The 26,735-nt window shown below is 45.6% G+C and overlaps 1 protein-coding gene across 3 annotated transcripts in view; it reads right to left on the bottom strand.

Annotated features, from left to right (window-relative positions):
• The window catches only part of LOC134944473 (potassium voltage-gated channel subfamily H member 8-like), an 834,050-nt gene that overhangs the window by 127,427 nt on the left and 679,888 nt on the right, over window positions 1–26,735 (bottom strand). For all 3 annotated transcript variants that reach the window (XM_063933056.1, XM_063933055.1, XM_063933057.1), the window contains exon 5: window positions 4,223–4,466. In XM_063933056.1, the coding sequence (XP_063789126.1) occupies window positions 4,223–4,466 (244 nt within the window). The remainder of the gene's footprint in view (window positions 1–4,222; window positions 4,467–26,735) is intronic.

The following is a 26,735-nucleotide window of genomic DNA, read 5'->3' on the forward strand; positions in this document are numbered from 1 at the left end:
GCAAAACCATGTGCACTGCAGGGGAGGTAGATATAACATGTGCAGAGAGAGTTAGATTTGGGTGGGTTATTTTGTTTCTGTGCAGGGTAAATACTTGCTGCTTTATTTTTACACTGCAATTTAGATTTCAGTTTGAACATACCGCACCCAAATCTAACTCTCTCTGCACATGTTACATCTGCCCCCCCCCCCCCCCCCCCTGCAGTGCACATGGTTTTGCCCAACTGCTAACAAATTTGCTGCTGTGATCAACTCTGAATTACCCCCGATGTCCTGATCCCCTGACGGCCACGTCAGGGAATCGAAAATATTAAACATGTTTAAAAATTCCGATTCCACGCTCCCAACCAATCGGCAAATGAGGCATTATTAACATGTTTCATTCCCCTGATTCGCTGATGGATCACTAATCATCTCAAGCCACCGATTGGCAAAAACGGTTGTCGGAACGGCGGTGGTGGCGGAGAAGGGAATCGGGCCACCTGATGTATGGGGTGGGGCAGTGTCTCAGACTGGGGCACGAAGGGCCCACCGGGGGGATGCAGTTATAGGGGCCCATACTTAGGGGTGTGGCCAGCCTACAAAGGGGGTGTGGCCAGCCTCCACAGAGGCTTGAAATACACAATAGACTTGTGCAGTGTAATGATACATATCTACCATGTATAATATAAGTGCACAGTCTGGAACCTGATCACTAGAGGAAGGAGTGGGCCCTCAGGCAGTGGGGCCTACCGGTGGTTTCCCTGGTCCGACCCTGGGGTGGGGGTCATTAGAGGTGAGATTGCGGTAAAGTGATTTGTCAATCATTATCCCTGTTACTAGTACAGTATTAACGATTAAAAAACTGCTGTCAATATGTTTGCTGATCTCTTTGATACTGTAGCTGACACGTATCACAGTACAGTATGTGCAACAACCATTCAAACCTATGACCTGAGCCAAAATAACATATTATGCCACTGATTAGTAAATTCCTTACTATACCTAAACGGTGAGGTATCGAATATCTACACTGTCTACATGGACAGCCATTAGGTCGACCCCATGTGGTCGCCATCCTCCAAAGGTCGACAGGATCAAGAGGTTGACATGACAACGGTTGATATAAAAAAAGTAGACACAAGTTTTATCAGTGTCATTTTATATGTTTAACCATATCTAAGCACAATCAGTGAAACGTGTACCCTCGTGGCCATGCTTCGGGCAACTTGCCGTGTTCCGCTACTGCTGCGCTCGCCTCAGGTTACTGCTCCTAATAGTCGTCCACATGTATAGTAAATCAAGTCAAATTTGGAAAAACATGAAAAAAAAAACCAAAAATACAAAAACTTGTTTGCCATATGTGTGTCAACCGTTATGTTGACCTTTTGTCCACGTTGACCTTTTGTACCCTGTCAATCTTAAGCACTGTCTACCTTTTACCTGTCGACCTTGTGTACTTGTCGGCTTAATACATGTCGACCATATGGGGTTTACCTATTGACTGTCGACCTGTACACTGGAACCCTACCTAAACTACTTTCTATTACATAGTAACATAGTATCTGAGGTTGAAAAAAGACAATTGTCCATCGAGTTCAACCTATTTGTGGTCTCCTATGCACGATTATTTGACTAAAATTTCTGACTGATGCTGCTGTCAGCCGTTGCATTTTATCCCTATTTATAGTAACTATAATGCATGACTATGCACCATACCCCTGGATATTCTTATCCAATAGGAATTTATCTAACCCATTCTTAAAGGTGTTGACAGATTCCGCTATTACAACTCCCTCGGGCAGGGAATTCCAAACACGTATTGTCCTTACCGTGAAAAAGCCTTTACGCCGTATTGTGCGGAATCTCCTCTCCTCTAACCTGAGTGAGTGTCCACGAGTCCTCTGTGTTGATCTAACCAAAAACAGGTCCCGCCCAAGCTCTGTGTATTGTTTCCTTATATATTTGTAGATGCTGATCATATCCCCTCTTATTCTCCGCTTTTCCAATGTAAACATGCCTAGTCTTTCAAGCCTTTCCTTGTATTCCATCGTCTCCATGCCCTTAATTAGTTTGGTCGCCCTCCTCTGTACCTTTTCAAGCTCCAGGATATCCTTTTTGTAGTACGGTGCCCAGAATTGTACACAGTATTCAAGGTGTGGCCTCACTAGTGATTTATATAACGGGAGTATAATACTCTTGTCCCTAGCATTAATACCCCGTTTTATGCATGCTAATATCTTATTAGCCTTCTTTGCTGCAGTCCTACTTTGGGTACTACTGCTTAGCTTGCTATCTATGAGGACACCTAAGTCCTTTTCCAGTACAGAATCCCCTAATTTTACCCCATTTAGTAGGTAGGTGTAATTTTTGTTCTTGTTACCACAGTGCATTACCTTACACTTGTCTGTGTTGAAGCGCATTCTCCATTTGGCTGCCCATGCTTCTAATTTAATTAAGTCGTTCTGAAGAGACTCGGCATCCTCCTCTGTGTTTATAGCCTTACACAATTTGGTATCATCTGCAAAAATTGACACCATGCTCTCTAGACCTTCTGTTAGGTCGTTAATGAAAATATTGAACAATAGCGGTCCTAATACTGAGCCTTGCGGCACACCACTTAGCACTTCAGTCCAAGTTGAAAAAGATCCATTAACCACAACGCGCTGCTTCCTATTATCTAACCAGTTTTTGACCCAAGTGCATATTGTGCTTCCTAGCCCTGATTCTTGTAGCTTGTAGATAAGTCTCATGTGTGGTACAGTATCGAACGCTTTGGCAAAGTCTAAAAAGATTACATCCACGTCTTTACCCTGATCTAGGTTTGCGCTTACTGTTTCATAAAAGCCAAGTAAGTTGGTTTGACAGGATCTGTCCTTCATAAACCCATGTTGATTCCTTTTAATGACCTTATTGGTTTCAAGGAACTTCTGAATACTATCTCTTAGAATACCTTCCAATACTTTCCCCACTATAGATGTAAGACTAACTGGTCTATAATTACCTGGTTCAGCTTTACTTCCCTTTTTGAATATAGGCACTACTTCCGCTATACGCCAGTCTTTGGGAACCATACCTGATATAACTGAATCCTCAAAGATCAAAGATAGCGGTTTTGCCAGTTCAGAGTGAAGCTCCATTAGAACCCTTGGATGAATACCATCGGGCCCTGGTGATTTATTAATCTTTAAATGTTTTAATCGGCCACAGACTACTTCCTAGCTTAAATAAGTACCTATCAGTGTGATATTCTCATTATTGAGATTGTGTGTCAGTCCCTGAATTGGTCCTCTCTAGTGAATACTGTTAAAAAAAACTCATTTAGTGTGTCCGCTATGTCATTATCATTTTTGCTTAAGACTCCCAACTTGTCTTTTAAAGGGCCTATAGTCTCCTTTTTTAATCTCTTGCTATTAATGTATTTAAAGAATTTTTGGGGATTCGCTTTGCTTTCCTTTGCTACTAGTTTTTCAGTTTCTACTTTAGCCGCTCTTATTTCCTTTTTTTAAATGACAGCCATGGGACATGTAATTTTCCAGCATATGTGGAGTTCTAGCTATGGGGGTCATTCCAAGTTGTTCGCTCACTAGCAGTTTTTAGCAGCCGTGCAAACGCATTGTCGCCACCCACGGGGGAGTGTATTTTCGCTTTGCAGAAGTGCGAACGCCTGTGCAGCAGAGCGCCTGCAAAAACATTTTGTGCAAAACAAGACCAGCCTCGGACTTACCCTTCGTGTGCGTTGATGCTAACGTTGGAGGGTTGGCTTTTGACATCACACACCCGCCCAGCCACGCCTGCGTTTTCCCCGACACGCCTGCGTTTTTCTAAGCACTCCCTAAAAACAGTCAGTTGCCACCCAGAAACGCCCCCTTCCTGTCAATCTTCTTGCGGTCGGCTGTGCGACTGAAAGCTTCGCTAGAACCTGTGCAAAACCACAAATGACTTTGCACCCGTACGTTGCGCGTGCGCATTGCGGTGCATATGCACACGCAGAAATTATAACTTTTAGCCTGATCGCTGTGCTGCGAACAACGGCAGCTAGCGATCAACTCGGGATGACCCCCCTATATGTAACTTGCACCCTGACGTAGAATTGTGAAGAACAGGGCAAGGCAGAAATATCTGTACAACAGCAGGAATGGACCAAAACAGAGCGCTCATCTCTAACCGGTACCACTAAATGCTAGGATACACTACACACCAGCATGCAAAATCCACCAGAACCCCTGCCCCAGGATCATACCAAGCATGAACAGGATCTCAACAAAGATGTCGCTAACACTTGGAGGGCTACGGAAGTTGCTGTCGTCTCGGCTGATGGCGAAGCAGACATTGTAAGGGACGGTCACCGCAACATAGAAAGTGGCCAGAAGGATCAGCCAGTCCCAGCCAGCCTTAAAAGTGCCGTAGTGCAGGAGGATGAAGCGTGACTTCTGGATTGCAGCAACCTTGTATTCCGGAATTGTGCACTTCTCCCCGAACACATTCTGTGGAAGACAAAGAGGGACAGGTCACGCCCTTGAAACTCTCAGAGCAGAAAATGGATGTTCATATATCTTAAAATCCATTTTCTCAAACACAGCAATACAAGTATTAGACAAGAACTATGGGATGCAGTTGGGAGCAGGTTTAATAATGGTCGTTCCCAACCTTGAGGTTCTTGATCCATGACCAACCAACTACTAATTTATACACCATTCATTTTTAGGGCTTATAAAATCCTAATCTTGTGGAGCCTGGAAATGTTTTAAAGAATCACTGTAGACATGATGCAGGAGACTGAATCACATTATTCACAATGTTGTTGTTGCTTCAAGCAGTCCTTTATAAAAACACTGAAAGAACCCAGTAGAACCTTAGTAATTCATCACAGAGTGTGCAAAATCCCAAGTATGTTCACAGCTCTGGAAATTACAGGTAAGAAACTATTCAGAAGTACATTGTTATTTGTATGACTAGAAATATTCTCTCGTACTGCAAACTCAACACTCCAATATATTTCAAGACTGGCTTACTGACTTTCAAAGCCCTACATAACCGGGGTCCCTGAAGTAGCTCCCGATTCCTTATACTCCCCTTTCTTTACTTCCATCTGCAGATGAAGGACTCTTAGCAGTACCTAGAATCTCCCTGAAGTTATTTGGGGGGTCGACCTTGTAGCGCTGACTCTATGGAATTTGCTTCCTTGCACAGTAATAAGACTAGAATCCTTCAAAAACACTCTCTAATCCTTCACAAATGGACTGAAGACTGACTTGTTTCTCAGTACTTCACTAATGTCACTTTAGTGTCTAAAAAAATACATAAATTAGCAAACCAAATGCTTAACTCTTTTCTGTAGTCTTTTATTACGTATGTCAACTTTATTTTCTATCATGTGTAGGGTTGGGTACGATATCCCAGCGGTCACCATTCCAAAGGTCACAATACTGTCAGAGGAATCCCGATTGTCAAAATCTTGACGGATTTTCGTGAGTATTCTAACCCTAACCCACCCCTCCTGCAGCTTAACCCTAACTGTCCATTTTCGGTAGCCTAATACTTGACGTCCCCTTCTGTAGCTTAACCCTAACTCTCCCTCTGGTACCTAATCCTAATACTTACTGTCGGGATTCATCTGTATTTTGACCACCGGGATTCCGCAGATGGTATTGTGACCGCTGGGATCCTTACTATAGCCCTGAGTATTTTGCAAAAATCGAAATGTAAAACACTTTCAACCTAATTGGGAGAAATGTGCTATCTAAATAACATTACTATTATTACTGGCCTTACTTGCTCCCATCTCGCTCCCCTCCAATCTGTCCTCAACTCCGCAGCTAGGCTTCCTCTCCCGCCGCTCCACATCTGCCACTCCCCTTCGACAAAATCTACACTGGCTCCCATTCCCCTACAGAATCCCCTTCAAATTCCCTCACCCTCACATACAAGGCCATCTCTAATTCCACTGCTCCTTACATCTCCAACCACCTCTCCCTTCATAATCCCTTTATTTCCAGCGACTTTATATCCGACCAAGGTTTAGTAAATTGACCCCTTAATGTGGTTTTTACCGACTGTAGGAATTGGTAAACAATAAGAAAATAAAATACATTTTTATTACAGAAGATATTAAAATAGAGGAGTGAACTAAAAAAATGGGAAAGAAAAAAAAATTAATAATTGAATAAAGTTAATAATCACTCTGCATAATTGAATGAAATTAATAAGCATTCGGCAACGACGGGTAGGCACTGCTAGTGTGTAAATAAATATGCAGAGAATTAATTAGATTTGTTGGGGTTTTTTTTTAAGTAAGATCCTTGAAATACAGTAGCCTACTATCTATATTATGTATGTTTTAGATTTGACTTCTTTAAAGAGAATTCATTCTGGATTTTTGACGCAACCTCACTAACCGTAAAAAAATACAAATATATACAGCATCATGACATTACAATGCCACAGACAGTCCTTATCTTCTAAGTGTTAATACATCAAATATACTCATTTATACAGTGAACAAATCTGCTCTATATAATGTACAGTACTTGATAAATGCTTCCTCAAAGCTAACTGGTCGCTATGGGCATATGGGCAACTTCTCCCAGTGCCGTTTCTTGCGGCGGGCCCTGTATCACCCCCCCTCCTCCATCTTCCCGAGTACTCCTGATTGGGGGGCGGAGTTTCGCGGAATGACGTGGCTGCGTCGTGACGTCACAACGCAATCGCGTCATTCCGTGAAACTCCGCCCCCCCAATTAGAGATGAGCGCCTGAAATTTTTCGGGTTTTGTGTTTTGGTTTTGGGTTCGGTTCCGCGGCCGTGTTTTGGGTTCGAACGCGTTTTGGCAAAACCTCACCGAATTTTTTTTTGTCGGATTCGGGTGTGTTTTGGATTCGGGTGTTTTTTTCCAAAAACACTAAAAAACAGCTTAAATCATAGAATTTGGGGGTCATTTTGATCCCAAAGTATTATTAACCTCAAAAACCATAATTTACACTCATTTTCAGTCTATTCTGAATACCTCACACCTCACAATATTATTTTTAGTCCTAAAATTTGCACCGAGGTCGCTGTGTGAGTAAGATAAGCGACCCTAGTGGCCGACACAAACACCGGGCCCATCTAGGAGTGGCACTGCAGTGTCACGCAGGATGTCCCTTCCAAAAAACCCTCCCCAAACAGCACATGACGCAAAGAAAAAAAGAGGCGCAATGAGGTAGCTGTGTGAGTAAGATTAGCGACCCTAGTGGCCGACACAAACACCGGGCCCATCTAGGAGTGGCACTGCAGTGTCACGCAGGATGGCCCTTCCAAAAAACCCTCCCCAAACAGCACATGGCGCAAAGAAAAAAAGAGGCGCAATGAGGTAGCTGTGTGAGTAAGATTAGCGACCCTAGTGGCCGACACAAACACCGGGCCCATCTAGGAGTGGCACTGCAGTGTCACGCAGGATGGCCCTTCCAAAAAACCCTCCCCAAACAGCACATGACGCAAAGAAAAAAAGAGGCGCAATGAGGTAGCTGACTGTGTGAGTAAGATTAGCGACCCTAGTGGCCGACACAAACACCGGGCCCATCTAGGAGTGGCACTGCAGTGTCACGCAGGATGTCCCTTCCAAAAAACCCTCCCCAAACAGCACATGACGCAAAGAAAAAAAGAGGCGCAATGAGGTAGCTGTGTGAGTAAGATTAGCGACCCTAGTGGCCGACACAAACACCGGGCCCATCTAGGAGTGGCACTGCAGTGTCACGCAGGATGGCCCTTCCAAAAAACCCTCCCCAAACAGCACATGACGCAAAGAAAAAAAGAGGCGCAATGAGGTAGCTGTGTGAGTAAGATTAGCGACCCTAGTGGCCGACACAAACACCGGGCCCATCTAGGAGTGGCACTGCAGTGTCACGCAGGATGTCCCTTCCAAAAAACCCTCCCCAAACAGCACATGACGCAAAGAAAAAAAGAGGCGCAATGAGGTAGCTGACTGTGTGAGTAAGATTAGCGACCCTAGTGGCCGACACAAACACCGGGCCCATCTAGGAGTGGCACTGCAGTGTCACGCAGGATGTCCCTTCCAAAAAACCCTCCCCAAACAGCACATGACGCAAAGAAAAAAAGAGGCGCAATGAGGTAGCTGACTGTGTGAGTAAGATTAGCGACCCTAGTGGCCGACACAAACACCGGGCCCATCTAGGAGTGGCACTGCAGTGTCACGCAGGATGTCCCTTCCAAAAAACCCTCCCCAAACAGCACATGACGCAAAGAAAAAAAGAGGCGCAATGAGGTAGCTGACTGTGTGAGTAAGATTAGCGACCCTAGTGGCCGACACAAACACCGGGCCCATCTAGGAGTGGCACTGCAGTGTCACGCAGGATGTCCCTTCCAAAAAAACCTCCCCAATCAGCACATGATGCAAAGAAAAAGAAAAGAAAAAAGAGGTGCAAGATGGAATTGTCCTTGGGCCCTCCCACCCACCCTTATGTTGTATAAACAAAACAGGACATGCACACTTCATTTCAGTGACAGGGTCTGCCACACGACTGTGACTGATATGACGGGTTGGTTTGGACCCCCCCCAAAAAAGAAGCAATTAATCTCTCCTTGCACAAACTGGCTCTACAGAGGCAAGATGTCCACCTCATCTTCACCCTCCGATATATCACCGTGTACATCCCCCTCCTCACAGATTATCAATTCGTCCCCACTGGAATCCACCATCTCAGCTCCCTGTGTACTTTGTGGAGGCAATTGCTGCTGGTCAATGTCTCCGCGGAGGAATTGATTATAATTCATTTTAATGAACATCATCTTCTCCACATTTTCTGGATGTAACCTCGTACGCCGATTGCTGACAAGGTGAGCGGCGGCACTAAACACTCTTTCGGAGTACACACTTGTGGGAGGGCAACTTAGGTAGAATAAAGCCAGTTTGTGCAAGGGCCTCCAAATTGCCTCTTTTTCCTGCCAGTATAAGTACGGACTGTGTGACGTGCCTACTTGGATGCGGTCACTCATATAATCCTCCACCATTCTATCAATGTTGAGAGAATCATATGCAGTGACAGTAGACGACATGTCCGTAATCGTTGTCAGGTCCTTCAGTCCGGACCAGATGTCAGCATCAGCAGTCGCTCCAGACTGCCCTGCATCACCGCCAGCGGGTGGGCTCGGAATTCTGAGCCTTTTCCTCGCACCCCCAGTTGCGGGAGAATGTGAAGGAGGAGATGTTGACAGGTCGCGTTCCGCTTGACTTGACAATTTTGTCACCAGCAGGTCTTTCAACCCCAGCAGACCTGTGTCTGCCGGAAAGAGAGATCCAAGGTAGGCTTTAAATCTAGGATCGAGCACGGTGGCCAAAATGTAGTGCTCTGATTTCAACAGATTGACCACCCGTGAATCCTTGTTAAGCGAATTAAGGGCTGCATCCACAAGTCCCACATGCCTAGCGGAATCGCTCCCTTTTAGCTCCTTCTTCAATGCCTCCAGCTTCTTCTGCAAAAGCCTGATGAGGGGAATGACCTGACTCAGGCTGGCAGTGTCTGAACTGACTTCACGTGTGGCAAGTTCAAAGGGCATCAGAACCTTGCACAACGTTGAAATCATTCTCCACTGCACTTGAGACAGGTGCATTCCACCTACTATATCGTGCTCAATTGTATAGGCTTGAATGGCCTTTTGCTGCTCCTCCAACCTCTGAAGCATATAGAGGGTTGAATTCCACCTCGTTACCACTTCTTGCTTCAGATGATGGCAGGGCAGGTTCAGTAGTTTTTGGTGGTGCTCCAGTCTTCTGTACGTGGTGCCTGTACGCCGAAAGTGTCCCGCAATTTTTCTGGCCACCGACAGCATCTCTTGCACGCCCCTGTCGTTTTTTAAAAAATTCTGCACCACCAAATTCAAGGTATGTGCAAAACATGGGACGTGCTGGAATTTGCCCATATTTAATGCACACACAATATTGCTGGCGTTGTCCGATGCCACAAATCCACAGGAGAGTCCAATTGGGGTAAGCCATTCCGCGATTATCTTCCTCAGTTGCCGTAAGAGGTTTTCAGCTGTGTGCGTATTCTGGAAAGCGGTGATACAAAGCGTAGCCTGCCTAGGAAAGAGTTGGCGTTTGCGAGATGCTGCTACTGGTGCCGCCGCTGCTGTTCTTGCGGCGGGAGTCCATACATCTACCCAGTGGGCTGTCACAGTCATATAGTCCTGACCCTGCCCTGCTCCACTTGTCCACATGTCCGTGGTTAAGTGGACATTGGGTACAACTGCATTTTTTAGGACACTGGTGAGTCTTTTTCTGACGTCCGTGTACATTCTCGGTATCGCCTGCCTAGAGAAGTGGAACCTAGATGGTATTTGGTAACGGGGGCACACTGCCTCAATAAATTGTCTAGTTCCCTGTGAACTAACGGCGGATACCGGACGCACGTCTAACACCAACATAGTTGTCAAGGACTCAGTTATCCGCTTTGCAGTAGGATGACTGCTGTGATATTTCATCTTCCTCGCAAAGGACTGTTGAACAGTCAATTGCTTACTGGAAGTAGTACAAGTGGGCTTACGACTTCCCCTCTGGGATGACCATCGACTCCCAGCGGCAACAACAGCAGCGCCAGCAGCAGTAGGCGTTACACGCAAGGATGCATCGGAGGAATCCCAGGCAGGAGAGGACTCGTCAGAATTGCCAGTGACATGGCCTGCAGGACTATTGGCATTCCTGGGGAAGGAGGAAATTGACACTGAGGGAGTTGGTGGGGTGGTTTGCGTGAGCTTGGTTACAAGAGGAAGGGATTTACTGGTCAGTGGACTGCTTCCGCTGTCACCCAAAGTTTTTGAACTTGTCACTGACTTATTATGAATGCGCTGCAGGTGACGTATAAGGGAGGATGTTCCGAGGTGGTTAACGTCCTTACCCCTACTTATTACAGCTTGACAAAGGGAACACACGGCTTGACACCTGTTGTCCGCATTTCTGGTGAAATACCTCCACACCGAAGAGCTGATTTTTTTGGTATTTTCACCTGGCATGTCAACGGCCATATTCCTCCCACGGACAACAGGTGTCTCCCCGGGTGCCTGACTTAAACAAACCACCTCACCATCAGAATCCTCCTGGTCAATTTCCTCCCCAGCGCCAGCAACACCCATATCCTCCTCATCCTGGTGTACTTCAACACTGACATCTTCAATCTGACTATCAGGAACTGGACTGCGGGTGCTCCTTCCAGCACTTGCAGGGGGCGTGCAAATGGTGGAAGGCGCATGCTCTTCACGTCCAGTGTTGGGAAGGTCAGGCATCGCAACCGACACAATTGGACTCTCCTTGTGGATTTGGGATTTCAAAGAACGCACAGTTCTTTGCGGTGCTTTTGCCAGCTTGAGTCTTTTCAGTTTTCTAGCGAGAGGCTGAGTGCTTCCATCCTCATGTGAAGCTGAACCACTAGCCATGAACATAGGCCAGGGCCTCAGCCGTTCCTTGCCACTCCGTGTGGTAAATGGCATATTGGCAAGTTTACGCTTCTCCTCCGACAATTTTATTTTAGGTTTTGGAGTCCTTTTTTTACTGATATTTGGTGTTTTGGTTTTGACATGCTCTGTACTATGCCATTGGGCATCGGCCTTGGCAGACGACGTTGCTGGCATTTCATCGTCTCGGCCATGACTAGTGGCAGCAGCTTCAGCACGAGGTGGAAGTGGATCTTGATCTTTCCCTAATTTTGGAACCTCAACATTTTTGTTCTCCATATTTTAATAGGCACAACTAAAAGGCACCTCAGGTAAACAATGGAGATGGATGGATTGGATACTAGTATACAATTATGGACGGGCTGCCGAGTGCCGACACAGAGGTAGCCACAGCCGTGAACTACCGCACTGTACTGTGTCTGCTGCTAATATATAGACTGGTTGATAAAGAGATAGTATACTCGTAACTAGTATGTATGTATAAAGAAAGAAAAAAAAACCACGGTTAGGTGGTATATACAATTATGGACGGGCTGCCGAGTGCCGACACAGAGGTAGCCACAGCCATGAACTACCGCACTGTACTGTGTCTGCTGCTAATATATAGACTGGTTGATAAAGAGATAGTATACTCGTAACTAGTATGTATGTATAAAGAAAGAAAAAAAAACCACGGTTAGGTGGTATATACAATTATGGACGGGCTGCCTAGTGCCGACACAGAGGTAGCCACAGCCGTGAACTACCGCACTGTACTGTGTCTGCTGCTAATATATAGACTGGTTGATAAAGAGATAGTATACTCGTAACTAGTATGTATGTATAAAGAAAGAAAAAAAAAACACGGTTAGGTGGTATATACAATTATGGACGGGCTGCCGAGTGCCGACACAGAGGTAGCCACAGCCGTGAACTACCGCACTGTACTGTGTCTGCTGCTAATATATAGACTGGTTGATAAAGAGATAGTATACTCGTAACTAGTATGTATGTATAAAGAAAGAAAAAAAAACCACGGTTAGGTGGTATATACAATTATGGACGGGCTGCCGAGTGCCGACACAGAGGTAGCCACAGCCGTGAACTACCGCACTGTACTGTGTCTGCTGCTAATATATAGACTGGTTGATAAAGAGATAGTATACTCGTAACTAGTATGTATGTATAAAGAAAGAAAAAAAAACCACGGTTAGGTGGTATATACAATTATGGACGGGCTGCCGAGTGCCGACACAGAGGTAGCCACAGCCGTGAACTACCGCACTGTACTGTGTCTGCTGCTAATATATAGACTGGTTGATAAAGAGATAGTATACTCGTAACTAGTATGTATGTATAAAGAAAGAAAAAAAAACCACGGTTAGGTGGTATATACAATTATGGACGGGCTGCCGAGTGCCGACACAGAGGTAGCCACAGCCGTGAACTACCGCACTGTACTGTGTCTGCTGCTAATATATAGACTGGTTGATAAAGAGATAGTATACTCGTAACTAGTATGTATGTATAAAGAAAGAAAAAAAAACCACGGTTAGGTGGTATATACAATTATGGACGGGCTGCCGAGTGCCGACACAGAGGTAGCCACAGCCGTGAACTACCGCACTGTACTGTGTCTGCTGCTAATATATAGACTGGTTGATAAAGAGATAGTATACTCGTAACTAGTATGTATGTATAAAGAAAGAAAAAAAAACCACGGTTAGGTGGTATATACAATTATGGACGGGCTGCCGAGTGCCGACACAGAGGTAGCCACAGCCGTGAACTACCGCACTGTACTGTGTCTGCTGCTAATATATAGACTGGTTGATAAAGAGATAGTATACTCGTAACTAGTATGTATGTATAAAGAAAGAAAAAAAACCCACGGTTAGGTCACTGGTATATACAATTATGGACGGGCTGCCGAGTGCCGACACAGAGGTAGCCACAGCCGTGAACTACCGCACTGTACTGTGTCTGCTGCTAATATAGACTGGTTGATAAAGAGATAGTATACTACTAATATTATATACTGGTGGTCAGGTCACTGGTCACTAGTCACACTGGCAGTGGCACTCCTGCAGCAAAAGTGTGCACTGTTTAATTTTAATATAATATTATGTACTCCTGGCTCCTGCTATAACCTATAACTGGCACTGCAGTAGTGCTCCCCAGTCTCCCCCACAATTATAAGCTGTGTGAGCTGAGCAGTCAGACAGATATATAATATATATAGATGATGCAGCACACTGGCCTGAGCCTGAGCAGTGCACACAGATATGGTATGTGACTGACTGAGTCACTGTGTGTATCACTTTTTTCAGGCAGAGAACGGATATATTAAATAAACTGCACTGTGTGTCTGGTGGTCACTCACTATATAATATATTATGTACTCCTGGCTCCTGCTATAACCTATAACTGGCACTGCAGTAGTGCTCCCCAGTCTCCCCCACAATTATAAGCTGTGTGAGCTGAGCAGTCAGACAGATATATATAATATTATATATAGATAATAGATGATGCAGCACACTGGCCTGAGCCTGAGCAGTGCACACAGATATGGTATGTGACTGAGTCACTGTGTGCTGTGTATCGCTTTTTTCAGGCAGAGAACGGATTATATTATGTACTCCTGGCTCCTGCTATAACCTATAACTGGCACTGCAGTAGTGCTCCCCAGTCTCCCCCACAATTATAAGCTGTGTGAGCTGAGCAGTCAGACAGATATATATAATATTATATATAGATAATAGATGATGCAGCACACTGGCCTGAGCCTGAGCAGTGCACACAGATATGGTATGTGACTGAGTCACTGTGTGCTGTGTATCGCTTTTTTCAGGCAGAGAACGGATTATAAATAAAAGTGGTGGTCACTGGTCACTATCAGCAAAACTCTGCACTGTACACTACTGAGTACTCCTAATGCTCCCCAAAATTAGTAAATCAAGTGTCTCTCTAATCTATTCTAATTCTAAACGGAGAGGACGCCAGCCACGTCCTCTCCCTATCAATCTCAATGCACGTGTGAAAATGGCGGCGACGCGCGGCTCCTTATATAGAATCCGAGTCTCGCGATAGAATCCGAGCCTAGCGAGAATCCGACAGCGTCATGATGACGTTCGGGCGCGCTCGGGTTAACCGAGCAAGGCGGGAAGATCCGAGTCGCTCGGACCCGTGAAAAAAAACATGAAGTTCTGGCGGGTTCGGATTCAGAGAAACCGAACCCGCTCATCTCTACCCCCAATGTCATATGTAAATTGTCTCTCCCCCCCACCCCTCTCCCTTCCTTTCCCCACACTTGACACTTGCCTGCCATACTGTGTTTATTGGGGACACCTGCCTGCCGTAATGTGTAAATTGGGGACACCTGCCTGCCGTACTGCGTAAAATGGGGACTGTTGCCTGCCGTACTGTGTAAAATGGGGACTCTTCCTGCCGTATTGTGTAAAATGGGGACTCTTGCCTGCCGTAATGTGTAAAATGGGGACACGTGCCTGCCGCAATGTGTAAAATGGGGACATGTGCCTGCCGCAATGTGTAAAATGAGGACACGTGCCTGCCGTACTGTGTAAAATGGGGACTTTTTTTTTTCCTGCGGTGGTCGTGATGAGATCAGATGAGGCCACGCCCATTTTAATGAGACCACGCCCATTTTAATGAAGCCACACACCCTTGTCGGGAGCGCTGCATTTTCTTTTTATATCTATGGGGGGGGCGCATTTTTTTTTTTATATCAATGGGGGGGAGGCGCATTTTGAAATCTCGCACTGGGAGCCAAATTGGCTAGAAACAGCCCTGACTTCTACACTAGTCCACTTCTCCACTCTCTTTACTGCTTGATACATAAACCCCTTAGTACTTGCTACTCCACACAGAAAGGCGGGACATGGGAGGGAAGGGGCATGAAAACAGATATAGAATACTGTAAGGATGTGTTTGTGTAATTGTATAGTGAGGCAGACCCATAAGGAGATGCATGTAGCCTATCAGCAGCCATGATACTTAAAAGTTGCCTGAGGGCTGGACCCAATACACAGCAATGTTGATGGCCGCTGGTTACTCTAGAACAGCTTCTGATTGGCTGAAATCAAATTCACCTCTAATGCTGGAAGGGCGATTCTCCGTGATGCACGGGACAGCTACACAAATTCCAAAACATATTTCTCCAAAATACCAAGATTTTCAGGGGTCTTTAAGTTATAGGGTAAGGCATTGCTACTAAGCAATTAAGCTTTCATATAACAACGATTTCTTAACAGACCAGTTTAAATGGAAAAACAACAAATGTGTGTCACGCACTGGACTTTATGTCCACTTTCTGGAGAATCAGCCATAAGGTGCCTCCCTCTTTGATAATTCCTACATTAGATGATTTTGTGGGTGCACTTTAACTTTTTTTTTTTTCCAGCAACGTTTCTTGTGCTTGTGACCTGATTGGCTATAAGTATTCCTAACATAAATATGGGACATACGCTACAGGAGCAAAAGCTTGACACCTCTGGGGATGCTGCACCTCACTATATGGGTGTAAATGCCCTATTAGCAGCTTTAAAAAAATTGTTTCTGAACGTATGTTTCCTATTCAGCATCAGCCCCACTGGAGATCAGGAATATAGGGCCTGATTCAGGGATGTATGCTAATGACTCAGATGCCACCTCGTGCATAGACACGCCCACTGCCGGTATCTCATATACGCTGCTTGCGTATAAAATCGGAAACATCGAACGCACATCGGTCGGTCAACGAACTTCTGGGTAAGTCTATGCTATTTCAGACAGTGCGGCTCTCCTAAGACACCGAGGGCTCTCCAGCTGCGAGTGAATTCGCAGTGACTGCAGTCCCGGCAAGCCACCCCGTTACCAAACGCAGACGATGGGCCTTATTCAGAAATGGACACAGATAGAGGCATACGCAGACAGATCTGCGCAGGGATATATCACCTTAAGTTTACTTTTTGCAGACAGATCTGTGTCCATCTCCTCACACGCTGAGGGACGCCCAGCACAGGGCAAGGCTATCTAGCATGTGTGAAGCCGCCTCCTGATGCGTCCGCAACCGCATCAGAACTAAGGTTGACACCTGGCTGTGCTGTTAGGCGGTCCGCCACCATTTTTTAACTCAGAGCAGCTGCGCGCTATGCCCCGCGCACCCCCCCTGAAAAATGGTCCCGCCCCCGTTCGACCTGCCATGCCCCTGCAACGCCGATCCCCTCCCCCAGCAGCCACCGATGTCAGTCACATTGCAGTCACACCCATCAGGGATGTGACCTCAATGTGTGTGTCCGTGCACAAGACAGCCGCTGTACGTGTGTAGTTTGCTGATTTTGCCAAACTGCGCTGCGGCTGCATTGGCGGCGGCGCCTGGGTCTGAATGACCCCCTCTCTGTCACACAGTTTGCATATAAATGCTTTGTGCGTGTGATGTTGCTAACCATTTGTTCCACGTGCATAGTGCAGGTTTGAAGCATGCGCAGTGGCAAATAATCGCTTCACTGCGTCCAACTTCAACACCGCATACACCTCTGCATCAAGCCCACAGATCAGTGTTAATGAGCCATACAAGATTCTAATTCTTAGAATTACTCCTGCCCCTGAAATGTGTACTGACAAATTCCTGCAGAGGAACCATTAAAGTGCACATTACTTCATTCAGCCAGTCACAAGACAAGTTCCCTTTCTTACTGTTAACCACTCAGATGTTGGAGAAGTTTGCAACGTGCTTTTACTGGAGAGATTTTAGAACAGCGAATTGCAAGCAACGCTCGCAAATAATGGGGTTAATTTGAGGTACACCACTTGATAATTAAGCCCAGCGTGGTGCACGGTACTTACCAGCATGACATTCATTCTGTTTGGAAGAACAATTTGCACAGTCTGATAACTGTTTGTGTCTTTGTCTCCTTATGTTACCCTGTGACACTAATGTGCTTACATTTGTGTGGTGGCCTTGCTATCTATTATCACATACTAGCAAACCAATATTAATAAGCCATGTACTAATCTAATGGCAGTGTATAGCAGTCACTTGTCATATCTAAATTACTAACATCTGAAAGTGCATTATATATACTTGAAATAATCATATGGTAGAGTGTATAATGATGTAATAGGAATAATAAGTTTTGTTAATTTAATATGATTTTAATTTGTACTAATTATTTGTGCTTTAAAGGTCTGTGTTTACTATGCAAGCAGCGAGGTATTTACTGTACTTGCTATGGCAGTGTTCACTGAGCAGCAAAATGTGTTCACACTACAGTATGTCTAATTATTTTACTTTACTGTTAGGCATGTATTACTAGGGTGGCAGCATCTATTGTTCTGTCAGGCATGTATTACTAGGGTGGACGCACCTATTGTTCTGTTAGGCATGTATTACTAGGGTGGCAGCACCTATTGTTCTGTCAGGCATGTATTACTAGGGTGGCAGCACCTATTGTTCTGTTAGGCATGTATTACTAGGGTGGCAGCACCTATTGTTCTGTTAGGCATGTATTACTAGGGTGGCAGCACCTATTGTTCTGTTAGGCATGTATTACTAGGGTGGCCGCACCTATTGTTCTGTTAGGCATGTATTACTAGGGTGGCCGCACCTATTGTTCCGTTAGGCATGTATTACTAGGGTGGCAGCACCTATTGTTCCGTTAGGCATGTATTACTAGGGTGGCAGCCCCTATTGTTCTGTCAGGCATGTATTACTAGGGTGGCAGCACCTATTGTTCTGTCAGGCATGTATTACTAGGGTGGCAGCACCTATTGTTCTGTCAGGCATGTATTACTATGGTGGCTGCACCTATTGTTCTGTTAGGCATGTATTACTAGGGTGGCAGCACCTATTGTTCTGTTAGGCATGTATTACTAGGGAGGCCGCACCTATTGTTCTGTTAGGCATGTATTACTAGGGTGGCAGCACCTATTGTTCTGTTAGGCATGTATTACTAGGGTGGCCGCACCTATTGTTCCGTTAGGCATGTATTACTAGGGTGGCAGCACCTATTGTTCTGTTAGGCATGTATTACTAGGGTGGCAGCACCTATTCTTCTGTTAGGCATGTATTACTAGGGTGGCAGCACCTATTGTCCTGTTAGGCATGTATTACTAGGGTGGCGGCACCTATTGTTCTGTTAGGCACGTATTACTAGGGTGGCCGCACCTATTGTTCTGTCAGGCATGTATAACTAGGGTGGCAGCACCTATTGTTCTGTCAGGCATGTATTACTAGGGTGGCCGCACCTATTGTTCTGTTAGGCATGTATTACTAGGGTGGCAGCACCTATTGTTCTGTTAGGCATGTATAACTAGGGTGGCCACACCTATTGTTCTGTCAGGCATGTATTACTAGGGTGGCCACACCTATTATTCCGTTAGGCATGTATTACTAGGGTGGCCGCACCTATTCTTCTGTCAGGCATGTATGACTAGGGTGGCCGCACCTATTGTTCTGTTAGGCATGTATTACTAGGGTGGCAGCACCTATTGTTCCGCTAGGCCTGTATTACTAGGGTGGCAGCACCTATTGTTCTGTTAGGCATGTATTACTAGGGTGGCAGCACCTATTGTTCCATTAGGAATGTATTACTAGGGTGGCAGCACCTATTGTTCTGTTAGGCATGTATTACTAGGGTGGCAGCACCTATTGTTCCGTTAGGCATGTATTACTAGGGTGGCAGCACCTATTGTTCCGCTAGGCCTGTATTACTAGGGTGGCAGCACCTATTGTTCTGTTAGGCATGTATTACTAGGGTGACAGCACCTATTGTTCCGTTAGGCATGTATTACTAGGGTGGCAGCACCTATTGTTCCGTTAGGCATGTATTACTAGGGTGGCCGCACCTATTGTTCTGTTAGGCATGTATTACTGGGGTGGCCGCACCTATTGTTCTGTTAGGCATGTATTACTAGGTGGCAGCACCTATTGTTCTGTCAGGCATGTATTACTAGGGTGGCAGCACCTATTGTTCTGTTAGGCATGTATTACTAGGGTGGCCGCACCTATTGTTCCGTTAGGCATGTATTACTAGGGTAGCCGCACCTATTGTTCTGTTAGGCATGTATTACTAGGGTGGCCGCACCTATTGTTTCGTTAGGCATGTATTACTAGGGTGACAGCACCTATTCTTCCGTTAGGCATATATAACTAGGGTGGCAGCACCTATTGTTCTGTTAGGCATGTATTACTAGGGTGGCAGCACTTATTCTTCTGTTAGGCATGTATTACTAGGGTGGCCGCACCTATTGTTCTGTTAGGCATGTATTACTAGGGTGGCAGCACCTATTGTTCTGTCAGGCATGTATTACTAGGGTGGCCGCACCTATTGTTCTGTTAGGCATGTATTACTAGGGTGGCCGCACCTATTGTTCCATTAGGCATGTATTACTAGGGTGGCAGCACCTATTGTTCTGTTAGGCATGTATTACTAGGGTGGCCGCACCTATTGTTCCGTTAGGCATGTATTACTAGGGTGGCAGCACCTATTGTTCTGTTAGGCATGTATTACTAGGGTGGCAGCACCTATTGTTCTGTTAGGCATGTATAACTAGGGTGGCCGCACCGATTCTTCTGTTAGGCATGTATAACTAGGGTGGCCGCACCTATTGTTCTGTTAGGCATGTATTACTAGGGTGGCAGCACCTATTGTTCTGTTAGGCATGGATAAGTAGGCTGGCAGTGCCTATTGTTCTGTTAGGCATGTATTACTAGGGTGGCAGCACCTATTGTTCCGTTAGGCATGTATTACTAGGGTGGCAGCACCTATTGTTCTGTCAGGCATGTATTACTAGCGTGGCCACACCTATTGTTCTGTTAGGAATGTATTACTAGGGTGGCCGCACCTATTGTTCTGTTAGGCACGTATTACTAGGGTGGCCGCACCTATTGTTCTGTCAGGCATGTATAACTAGGGTGGCCGCACCTATTGTTCTGTTAGGCATGTATTACTAGGGTGGCAGCACCTATTGTTCTGTTAGGCACGTATTACTAGGGTGGCAGCACCTATTGTTCTGTCAGGCATGTATTACTAGGGTGGCCGCACCTATTCTTCTGTCAGGCATGTATGACTAGGGTGGCCGCACCTATTGTTCTGTTAGGCATGTATTACTAGGGTGGCAGCACCTATTGTTCCGCTAGGCCTGTATTACTAGGGTGGCAGCACCTATTGTTCTGTTAGGCATGTATTACTAGGGTGGCAGCACCTATTGTTCCATTAGGCATGTATTACTAGGGTGGCAGCACCTATTGTTCTGTTAGGCATGTATTACTAGGGTGGCAGCACCTATTGTTCTGTCAGGCATGTATTACTAGGGTGGCCGCACCTATTGTTCCGTTAGGCATGTATTACTAGGGTGGCAGCACCTATTGTTCCGTTAGGCATGTATTACTAGGGTGGCCGCACCTATTGTTCTGTTAGGCATGTATTACTGGGGTGGCCGCACCTATTGTTCTGTTAGGCATGTATTACTAGGTGGCAGCACCTATTGTTCTGTCAGGCATGTATTACTAGGGTGGCCGCACTTATTGTTCTGTTAGGCATGTATTACTAGGGTGGCCGCACCTATTGTTCCGTTAGGCATGTATTACTAGGGTAGCCGCACCTATTGTTCTGTTAGGCATGTATTACTAGGGTGGCCGCACCTATTGTTTCGTTAGGCATGTATTACTAGGGTGACAGCACCTATTCTTCTGTTAGGCATATATAACTAGGGTGGCAGCACCTATTGTTCTGTTAGGCATGTATTACTAGGGTGGCAGCACCTATTCTTCTGTTAGGCATGTATTACTAGGGTGGCCGCACCTATTGTTCTGTCAGGCATGTATTACTAGGGTGGCCGCACCTATTGTTCTGTTAGGCATGTATTACTAGGGTGGCCGCACCTATTGTTCCATTAGGCATGTATTACTAGGGTGGCAGCACCTATTGTTCTGTTAGGCATGTATTACTAGGGTGGCCGCACCTATTGTTCCGTTAGGCATGTATTACTAGGGTGGCAGCACCTATTGTTCTGTTAGGCATGTATTACTAGGGTGGCAGCACCTATTGTTCTGTTAGGCATGTATAACTAGGGTGGCCGCACCGATTCTTCTGTTAGGCATGTATAACTAGGGTGGCCGCACCTATTGTTCTGTTAGGCATGTATTACTAGGGTGGCAGCACCTATTGTTCTGTTAGGCATGGATAAGTAGGCTGGCAGTGCCTATTGTTCTGTTAGGCATGTATTACTAGGGTGGCAGCACCTATTGTTCCGTTAGGCATGTATTACTAGGGTGGCAGCACCTATTGTTCTGTCAGGCATGTATTACTAGCGTGGCCACACCTATTGTTCTGTTAGGAATGTATTACTAGGGTGGCCGCACCTATTGTTCTGTCACGCATGTATTACTAGGGTGGCAGCACCTATTGTTCCGTTAGGCATGTATTACTAGGGTGGCAGCACCTATTGTTCTGGCAGGCATGTATTACTAGGGTGGCAGCACCTATTGTTCCGTTAGGCATGTATTACTAGGGTAGCAGCACCTATTGTTCCGTTAGGCATGTATTACTAGGGTGGCAGCACCTATTGTTCTGTTAGGCATGTATAAGTAGGCTGGCAGTGCCTATTGTTCTGTTAGGCATGTATTACTAGGGTGGCTGTGCCTATTGTTCTGTTAGGCATGTATTACTAGGGTAGCAGCACCTATTGTTCCGTTAGGCATGTATTACTAGGGTGGCCACACCTATTGTTAGCTACTATGAGCTATTGACGACTGTAGCGGGTATCCATTTAACCAAGATAATGGGATTCGCAATTGCGGCTAATATTATCGCACCTATCTCCTGAAAAATCGGCTTATCACAGACTGCGCACTCCCATTTTTTGCACCTATCGTATTCAAAAGCCGTGTCAACTAGATTTGCGCAATAATTCTAGCTTGCAAAACCAGAGATAAGTATAATAGCAAATGGGGAAATCTGTCTGTACCCCCCAAAAAGTCAAACTAATATAGGAAAACAGTATAGAGGTCTATTAGTGACCATAACAAAACTATTTGGTGTAAATTAAATCGGGTCAAATGGCTGTTTTTTAACAAATGCATTTTTTTAAATAAATGTGACAAAATTATAGCAAGCTACTTTTTTTCAGCAAAGTAAGTGCTTTTATTAAATTTGGGGTGATTAAAAATAAAGTATATATTTGGGTCATTTTAGGGACTTAAAAAAAAAAGTGGAAACGCACCAATTATTCCCACCTGCAAGTCTAAAAACACCTGTCCCACTCATTAAGCACCCCAATATACCTGGCCCATACCTTGTACCTCAATTTCCATCACTTTGCATTTTTTCAACCCAAAAAATTACAATTAAAAACATCAGTGCCTAATTAGTCATTCAGGGGGGTGCCCCAGGGGTTCTTAACCAAATCCCCATATTTTTTACACTCTAAGGTAGGCAGCAGCTGCTATCACCAGGTCTCATATTGAAGCCACAATACTACAAAAATATATAACGCATACACCAACTCGTGTTTTTCCCCCTTCCACCTCCGTCCCATCCAGCCCAGTGCCCCCGACCCACCTGTGGGAGGCTAATGTGCTGGGGGGTGGGGTGGGGGGGGTGTTCTGGGAAAGGGAGTTGCAGGCACTCCGAAAATTCTTGCACAGGGCGCCTGTAGACCTGGGGCCAGCCCTGACTCGGAGGATTAGGATCTGGTCACCTAAAAAAACTAAACACCACCGGGGCAATGATTTGGCCAATGATTGCAGCCACGTGGGGGGCCTATAATCCGTGACTCCGTTGGGTATATGTACTAAGCAGTTATTTTTCAAAGTCATCAACTGTCAGAAATACAGGCAGGAAAATTCAAAAGGACAACAACACTAAATGCAAAACACGCATGGTATTGCACTAGGGCCCTCATTCCGAGTTGTTCGCTCGCTAGCTGCTTTTAGCAGCATTGCACACGCTAGGCCGCCGCCCTCTGGGAGTGTATCTTAGCTTAGCAGAATAGCGAACGAAAGATTAGCAGAATTGCTAATAAATAATTCTTTGCAGTTTCTGAGTAGCTCCAGACCTACTCACAGATTGCGATCAGCTCAGTCCGTTTTGTTCCTGGTTTGACGTCACAAACACGCCTTGCGTTCGGCCAGACACTCCCGCGGTTTTCCCTGACACGCCTGCGTTTTTTAGCACACTCCCGGAAAACGCTCAGTTACCACCCAGAAACGCCCCTTTCCTGTCAATCATTCACCGAACAGCAGTGCGACTGAAAAGCGCCGCAGGATCCACAGCAAAACTGCTAAGTTTTTAGTTAAATAACTAAGCGCATGCACCCTGCGTGCCTTGCGCATGCGCATTTTGCAACAAATCACAGCATAGCGAAAATCGTCAACGAGCGAACTCGGAATGACCCCCTAAATGCAATTGCCCCGGTTTTTATATTTTTTAAAGAGTTTATTTATTGGATGGTACAGTCACACATAAACTACAGAAACGAGAGGTAAAAAGAACAGTACATCCAGGCATAAGCATCAAAGACCTCAAAAGCGTCAGAACTGTAGAACTGATGAGTATCAATAGTCAAACAAATGTGTACCGATTTTGCAATGGGAACAGGCAATGGAGTGTGGTATTCCGCAGGGAAGGAAAAGGGGAGAATGCGGCAGGGGAAGAGGGGGGAGGAAGTGGACCCAGATGGGAGAGGCTAATAAAAAAAACTTTAGGAAGGACAGCCTGAAACGAGGGGCGCAGATGGTTTCCTCCAATCCGCAGCAATCTGACATGTAGGTGCTGATGGCGAAACAATTGATTGGTGACGAGGGGCCCCAGGGATCTCAGACTGCAAATGATAGAATCTTGGAGAAAATGGGACAGTGATCCCAATAAGGGAAGTTATCAAATTTCCTATATCCAACCAAAATGGACGAAGTTTGGGGCAGTGCCTCCAGATGTGTAGAAATGTGCCCTTCACCGTGTGGCCTGAACCCCCGACAAGCAAAGCTGCCACTTAGTAAACATCCTGTCCGGTCAACTCATCTTTAGCTCACGGAACTAGCATTTACGGTCTCTGCTAAGAACAGAAGATGCAGCATTTTATTCCTCCATTCATCGACCAGTTTCAGTTATAGACTGTGTCTGCAAGGCTGCAGCAATACAATAGGAAGCATGCGCTATTACTTCAGAAATGCATTACAGCATCTCATTCGCTGCTCCGTTTTATTACAGTAAATTTACACTGAGATCATTTATCTCACAGAATATAGTGGGCATGAAAAAAAACAAACTCAATTATTATTTTTCAAGATAGAAGTAGACAAAATGCCACGGCGTTTGCGATCTTGCATAATCCCATTAATTTGTGGAATGTCAGTGCTTGCTTCAGAAATCCGTGTTCAGCAGCCATTAGCGGTTGTTCGTGGAAATACTGACAATTAGAGCAGAGCATCAAGCAGAGGAGCCTGCATTTATATACACAGCCACTTCATGCTCTGTATAACAGATGAAGCACAATTACTGTATATCTGCTGTGCAATAGTAACACAGGTTTACAAGACCAGTGGCAGATTAAGAAGGCAAGATAATTAATAATGAAGACTAATGCAGTGACTGAGAGGCATGAAGGGCCTATAGGGGGAATGCAGGGATGGGGGCCTAGGCTTAAGGGGTGTAGCCGGTTACCACAAGGGGTGTGGCCAATGATTGGGGCATGAAGGGCCCACCAAGGGAATGCAGGAGTACGAGCCTAGGCTTAAGGGGTGTGTCCAGTTACCACAATGGGTGTGGCCTATGCTTAAGGGGTGTGACCAGTTACAACAAGGGGCGTAGACAGTGATTGGGGCATGAAGAGCCGCCTGGGGAATGCAGGAATAGGAACCTATACTTAATGGGTGTGACCAGTTACCACAAGGGGTGTGGCCAGTGACTTGGTCATGAAGGGCCCACCTTAAAAATGCAGGGCTAGCCTATGCTTAAGGGGTGTGGCCAGTTACTGCAAGGAGTTTGGCTCATCCAGCCATTAGAGACTATGGGGGTAATTCCAAGTTGATCGCAGCAGGAAATTTTTTAGCAGTTGGGCAAAACCATGTGCACTGCAGGGGAGGCAGATATAACATTTGCAGAAAGAGTTAGATTTGGGTAGGTTATTTTGTTTCTGTGCAGGGAAAATACTGGCTGCTTTATTTTTACACTGCAAATTAGATTGCAGATTGAACACACCCCACCCAAATCTAACTCTCTCTGCACATGTTATATCTGCCCCCCCTGCAGTGCACATGGTTTTGCCCAGTTGCTAACAGAATTCCTGCTGCGATCAACTTGGAATTACCCCCTATGTACGGACTGTCTAATAGAGTAGCAATGTATAATTCGAGTGCACTGTCTTAAACCTTACAGTAGAGGAAGGGCGTGGGCCCTTTGGCACTGGGGATTTCCCCTGTACCCCTGTGGGCCAGTTGACCCTGTACTAATGTCACATACGGCAGTACTGCATTGCTAGGAAAAATAAAAAGCAAACCGTAATGTGGGTAAATATAAGCCATTGCTTACAAATTTATCCTCTAGGTAACGCTTTATGTGGGGAGAAGTATCAAGTCTTGGAGACAGAGAAAGATTGTCATGTATCTAGCACAGTCTATGAAATTACAGTAAGAGGCTGAAATGTTGTTTTGGCAACTTCTCCACTTTATCTCTCTCCAAGGCTTGATATATTCCCCCATGTGTGTGTGTTTTTGGAAACCTGTACGGAAATAGAAAGGCGAAGATGAAAATCACAGGGTGGTAGATTGAAAAAGAGGATAAGCTATACAGGGATGATAGGAAAATGCCACGAGGAATGAGATGGTGATTTAGAAGTGAAGAGAAAATAAAACTCAATAAGGAGCTTATTGGAAGCACGTATTGTGCAGAGAGGCTGCAGCCACAATCCCCCATTGTAAGCCGACTATTGCTCTCTAGACCTGAGCACTTGGAGCTCTGTGAGTGAGATCAGCGAGCTGTCAGTCAATGGAAGCCAGCCGGGGGAAGGGACAGGATCAGAAGAACTTCTCTGTTACTTCATGAAATGTCAGCTATTCAGCCACAGATTGTTATCCAAAGAGATGCCCAAAGGAATGGCAAAGCCGTCCTATGGAAAACCGGCAATGGGATGGGCACAGAAAGCATTACAACTAGCTGCCAAATGAGCACACGAGGAGGCCAGTTCCAACGGTGCGGATTCAATTAGCCGCAAACTGGGTGACGCAACTTTTCACAGAGGACGAAACCCGTGGCCGCGACTTGTCGTTATTCAGTTAAGAAAGTTATTGCTGGTTTCATTGGGAGAAATTGTGGCTTCGTTTGGCAACTGTAGACT

This window comes from Pseudophryne corroboree, chromosome 7 (genome assembly GCF_028390025.1).
Source record: "Pseudophryne corroboree isolate aPseCor3 chromosome 7, aPseCor3.hap2, whole genome shotgun sequence".
Classification (NCBI taxonomy): Eukaryota; Metazoa; Chordata; class Amphibia; order Anura; family Myobatrachidae; genus Pseudophryne; species Pseudophryne corroboree.